The sequence below is a fragment of the Heptranchias perlo genome, unplaced genomic scaffold, assembly GCF_035084215.1.
Source record: "Heptranchias perlo isolate sHepPer1 unplaced genomic scaffold, sHepPer1.hap1 HAP1_SCAFFOLD_928, whole genome shotgun sequence".
Classification (NCBI taxonomy): Eukaryota; Metazoa; Chordata; class Chondrichthyes; order Hexanchiformes; family Hexanchidae; genus Heptranchias; species Heptranchias perlo.
In genome coordinates, this window is record NW_027139969.1 from 32,957 (window position 1) to 38,956 (window position 6,000).

General features: G+C 58.0%; 1 protein-coding gene across 1 annotated transcript in view; it reads right to left on the reverse strand.

Moving 5' to 3' along the window:
- Window positions 1-6,000, reverse strand: part of sart1 (spliceosome associated factor 1, recruiter of U4/U6.U5 tri-snRNP) — a 22,631-nt gene extending 16,631 nt beyond the window's left edge. Inside the window, exons 1-4 of the mRNA XM_067981799.1 lie at window positions 5,574-6,000; window positions 3,241-3,295; window positions 3,008-3,063; window positions 1,521-1,650 (exon numbers count right to left, since the gene is read on the reverse strand). Coding sequence (XP_067837900.1) covers window positions 1,521-1,650; window positions 3,008-3,063; window positions 3,241-3,295; window positions 5,574-5,781 — 449 coding nt within the window. The 5' untranslated portion in view covers window positions 5,782-6,000. The remainder of the gene's footprint in view (window positions 1-1,520; window positions 1,651-3,007; window positions 3,064-3,240; window positions 3,296-5,573) is intronic.

Here is a 6,000-nt window from a genome sequence, read left to right on the forward strand (position 1 = left end):
CTTCCAATCCAGTCCCGCTGATTGCTTCAACCCCACAGTGACAGACCTGTCCCCACCAGTACTGTACCCCAGCATTATACAGTGACAGACCTGTCCCCACCAGTAATGAACCCCCGTGTTATACAGTGACAGACCTGTCCCCACCAGTACTGTACCCCCGTGTTATACAGTGACAGACCTGTCCCCACCAGTACTGTACCCCCGTGTTATACAGTGACAGACCTGTCCCCACCAGTACTGTACCCCCGTGTTATACAGTGACAGACCTGTCCCCACCAGTACTGTACCCCAGTGTTATACAGGGACAGACCTGTCCCCACCAGTACTGTACCCCAGTGTTATACAGGGACAGACCTGTCCCCACCAGTACTGTTCCCCAGCGTTATACAGGGACAGACCTGTCCCCACCAGTACTGTACCCCAGTGTTATACAGTGACAGACCCGTCCCCACCAGTACTGTACCCCCGTGTTATACAGTGACAGACCTGTCCCCACCAGTACTGTACCCCCGTGTTATACAGTGACAGACCTGTCCCCACCAGTACTGTACCCCAGTGTTATACAGGGACAGACCTGTCCCACCAGTACTGTACCCCAGTGTTATACAGGGACAGACCTGTCCCCACCAGTACTGTACCCCAGCGTTATACAGTGACAGACCTGTCCCCACCAGTACTGTACCCCAGTGTTATACAGGGACAGACCTGTCCCCACCAGTACTGTACCCCAGTGTTATACAGTGACAGACCTGTCCCCACCAGTACTGTACCCCCGTGTTATACAGTGACAGACCTGTCCCCACCAGTACTGTACCCCAGTGTTATACAGTGACAGACCTGTCCCCACCAGTACTGTACCCCAGTGTTATACAGTGACAGACCTGTCCCCACCAGTACTGTACCCCCGTGTTATACAGGGACAGACCTGTCCCCCACCAGTACTGTACCCCAGTGTTATACAGTGACAGACCTGTCCCCACCAGTACTGTACCCCAGTGTTATACAGCGACAGACCTGTCCCCACCAGTGCTGTACCCCCGTGTTATACAGGGACAGACCTGTCCCCACCAATCACAAAATATTGAAGGGTGTGGGGTAAAGAGCGGGGAAGCAGGATTACAGCACACAGTGCCCGTGGGGAGCTCGCACTGGCACAGGCAGCACGAACCCAACAGCCGCCTTCCCCTTTTTGAGCTGAAATTGCTACAATTCTATGAAATATTCTGGTATTGATAAACCTTGGGTCTCGTCATGACTGCACCAATCTGTATGCTCACTACTACCTGTCACTAGAGGTAGTGTGTACATGTTGCACCAATTTATTACGTTCACTACTACCTGTGTACCCGTGATAGAGACATTTATTGTTCTCTCTCCCCTCTCCCTCCCCCCTCTCTCCTCTCCCCCCCCCCCCCCCCCACTCCTCCCCCCTCCCAGTGTTCTATCGATGTTCACAGCAGCTTGCCACATCCCACCAGCACCTGGGCCCGACAGGGAATTCAAAGCCAGGTCCAACCTACCCTAGTTTCTGGTTGAGGAGGCGTTTCTCCTTCAGGGCCGCGAGCTTCACCCGAATGTCCTCCTGGTGCTTTGAGGCGATGGGGTTAACGGCTGGGACCAGCACTGGGTCCTCTTTAGTCCCAGCCTCGGCTGTGAAAGGAGACAGAGAGATTGTCGGGTGCGGCAGCAACAGAGAAAAAAGGAGACTTGCATTTATGTAGCGCCTTTCACCACCTCAGGACGTCCCAAAGCGTTTTACAGCCAATGAGGTACTTTTTGAAGTGTAGTCACTGTTGTAATGTGGAGAAACGCAGCAGCCAATTTGTGCCCAGCAAGATCCCACAAACAGCAATGTGATAATGACCCAGATCTTCTGTTTTTTAGTGATGTCGGTTGAGGGATAAATATTTGTCGAGGACATCGGGGAGAACTCCCCCCTGCTCTTCCTCGAAATAGCGGCCGTAGGATCTTTTACATCCACCTGAGTGGGGCAGACGGGGCCTCGGTTTAACGTCTCATCCGAAAGACGGCACCTCCGACAGTGCGGCGCTCCCTCGGTACTGGCAGTGGGGAGTGTCGGCCTGGATTACGGGCTCAAGTCTCTGGAGCGGGGGCTCGAACCCACGACCTTCTGACTCAGAGGCAAGAGAGAGAGACCCACCGAGCCACAGAAGTGTCAAATTAAACCAAAGAAAAAGACACCAAAAGCTGCCACCCCAGCCGATATTAATTTAGAAATAAAGACACTCGTGTCATCTTAAAATAAAGAGCCATTACATCACCTCCAACTTCACCTCATTCTCTCTCAGGTTCTCAGACCCGTCAAACAACAGTCCTCCCTTGGTGTTCCCCAGAAGGATTTTAAACCCAACCTTGGTGTCTCATCATTACTCCTCCATCTATTTGGCCTTCATTCTCTTTAGAATCATACAGCACAGAAGGAGGCCATTCGGCCCTTCGTGCCTGTGCTGGCTCTTTGAAAGAGCTATCCAATTAATCCCACTCTTCCCCCATTAGCCCTGCACATCTTTGCCTTTTCAAGTATTTATCCGATTCCCTTTTGAAAGTTATTATTGAATCTGCTTCCATCGCCCTTTCAGGCAGCGAATTCCAGATCAGAACAACTCGCTGCGTAAAAAAAATTCTCCTCATCTCCCCCTCTGGTTCTTTTGCCAATTATTTTAAATCTGTGCCCTCTGGTTACTGACTCTTCTGCCACTGGAAAGTTTCTCCTTATTTACTCTATCAAAACCCGTCATGATTTTGAGCCCCTCGATTAAATCTCTCCTTAACCGTCTCTGTTCTAAGGAGAACAATCCCAGATTCTCCAGTCTCCGCATAACTGAAGTCGCTCATCCCTGGGACCGTTCTGATAAATCTCCTCCGCACCCTCTCCCAGACCTTCCTTTCCACCCGTACCGATGTTCTGAGCTTAGGAATCTTGGCCCTACAGTTCATAGTCTGGCTTTAAAAAGAAAACACACAGCGATATCAAAGTTTGACTCACTCTTTTTTGCTTCATGTACTTCCAGAGGTTTCAGGCCGAGCTTGGCCCGCAGTTTGCTGCAGAGAAACACAAGACAACAGTTAGATCGGAAATCAGTGACTGCTCTGAGCGAGGAAGCACGGGAGGTTCTGCAGATAGGGTGAGATGAGGGAGGAGGCTCGTGTGGAGCATGGACCAATTGGGCCGATGTAGATTCAGAGCAGGAGGAAAGTCAGGGGCATTTATTCACTCACTTTGTTTCTTCGATGGTCAGTGAGGCATCGCCAGCGGCGGATTTTGGTCCAGGAGCTAACGGTAGAGAGAAAAAAAAAGACAAGGTAAAATACTATTCAAGGAAAGCAAAACAACTACCCCCTCCCAGCGCTCCACGGGTACACACCTACCCCCCCGCCCCCTCCCAGCGCTCCACGGGTACACACCTACCCCCCGCCCCCTCCCAGCGCTCCACGGGTACACACCTACCCCCCGCCCCCTCCCAGCGCTCCACGGGTACACACCTACCCCCCGCCCCCTCCCAGCGCTCCACAGATACACACCTACCCCCCCGCCCCCTCCCAGCGCTCCACGGGTACACACCTACCCCCCGCCCCCTCCCAGCGCTCCACGGGTACACACCTACCACCCGCCCCCTCCCAGCGCTCGAGAGGTACACACCTACCCCCCGCCCCCTCCCAGCGCTCGAGAGGTACACACCTACCCCCCCGCCCCCTCCCAGCGCTCCACGGGTACACACCTACCCCCCCCTCCCAGCACTCTATAGGTACACACCTACCCCCCCGCCCCCTCCCAGCACTCTATAGGTACACACCTACCCCCCGCCCCCTCCCAGCGCTCCACGGGTACACACCTACCCCCCGCCCCCTCCCAGCGCTCCACGGGTACACACCTACCCCCCGCCCCCTCCCAGCGCTCAACGGGTACACACCTACCACCCGCCCCCTCCCAGCGCTCGAGAGGTACACACCTACCCCCCGCCCCCTCCCAGCGCTCGAGAGGTACACACCTACCCCCCCCCCTCCCAGCGCTCTATAGGTACACACCTACCCCCCCCCACTCCCAGCGCTCTATAGGTACACACCTACCCCCCCCCTCCCAGCGCTCTATAGGTACACACCTACCCCCCCCCTCCCAGCACTCTATAGGTACACACCTACCCCCCCCCCTCCCAGCACTCTATAGGTACACACCTACCCCCCCCCCCCTCCCAGCACTCTATAGGTACACACCTACCCCCCCCCTCCCAGCACTCTATAGGTACACACCTACCCCCCCCCCCCCTCCCAGCACTCTATAGGTACACACCGACCCCCCCCCCCCCTCCCAGCGCTCTATAGGTACACACCTACCCCCCCCTCCCAGCGCTCTATAGGTACACACCTACCCCCCCCCCCTCCCAGCACTCTATAGGTACACACCTACCCCCCCCCTCCCAGCACTCTATAGGTACACACCTACCCCCCCCCCCCCCTCCAGCACTCTATAGGTACACACCTACCCCCCCCCCTCCCAGCACTCCATAGGTACACACCTACCCCCCCCCTCCCAGCACTCCATAGGTACACACCTACCCCCCCCCTCCCAGCGCTCTATAGGTACACACCTACCCCCCCCCCCTCCCAGCACTCTATAGGTACACACCTACCCCCCCCCCTCCCAGCACTCTATAGGTACACACCTACCCCCCCCTCCCAGCACTCTATAGGTACACACCTACCCCCCCCTCCCAGCACTCTATAGGTACACACCTACCCCCCCCTCCCAGCACTCTATAGGTACACACCTACCCCCCCCTCCCAGCACTCTATAGGTACACACCGACCCCCCCCCCCTCCCAGCACTCTATAGGGACACACCTACCCCCCCCCCCCCTCCCAGCACTCTATAGGTACACACCTACCCCCCCCCTCCCAGCACTCTATAGGTACACACCTACCCCCCCCCCCCTCCCAGCACTCTATAGGTACACACCTACCCCCCCCCCTCCCAGCGCTCTATAGGTACACACCTACCCCCCCCCCCTCCCAGCGCTCTATAGGTACACACCGACCCCCCCCGCCCCTTCCCAGCGCTCTATAGGTACACACCTACCCCCCCCCCCCCTCCCAGCGCTCTATAGGTACACACCTACCCCCCCCCCTCCCAGCACTCTATAGGTACACACCTACCCCCCCCCGCCCCTTCCCAGCGCTCTATAGGTACACACCTACCCCCCCCCCTCCCAGCACTCTATAGGTACACACCTACCCCCACCCCCCCCCCCTCCCAGCACTCTATAGGTACACACCTACCCCCCCCCCTCCAGCACTCTATAGGTACACACCTACCCCCCCCCTCCCAGCACTCTATAGGTACACACCTACCCCCCCCTATATTCCCCCCTCTCGCCCCCCTATAATCCCGTCTCCCCCCCCCCCATATTCCCCTCTCCCCCCCCCTATATTCCCCCCTCTCCCCTCCCTATAATCCCCCCCCCCTATATTCCCCCCTCTCCCCCCCCCCTATATTCCCCCCCTCTCCCCCCCCCCTATATTCCCTCCCTATAATCCCCCTCTCCCCCGTTTCTCACCAGACTCCTCGGCCTTCTCTCTCTTGACCCGGCGCTCGGGCTCGGTCTGAGCCTGAGCCTGAGCCCGGCGGTCGCGGTCCCTCTGCCGGCGGCTCTCCCTCTCCCGACTCCCCGCCCGCTGTTTCCGCTCCTTGTGTTTGTGTTTCTTGTGGCGCGCGGCCTCGTCCGGGCCCCGCTCGCGCTCGCGGTGCTTCTTGGAGGAGCCCATGGCGGGGGCGCGCACGGTGATTGGGGACGCGCTCAGTGATAGGGGGCGCGCACTGTTGGAGGCGCGCTCGGCACCGGGGGCGCGCACAGTAACAGGGAAGCGCGCTCTGGTCTCACTATCGGGGCCGCGCTCTCCCCCCTCTCTCGGGGCCGCGCTCTCGCTCTCCCCCCTCTCTCGGGGCCGCGCTCTCTCTCTCTCCCCCTCTCTCGGGGCCGCGCT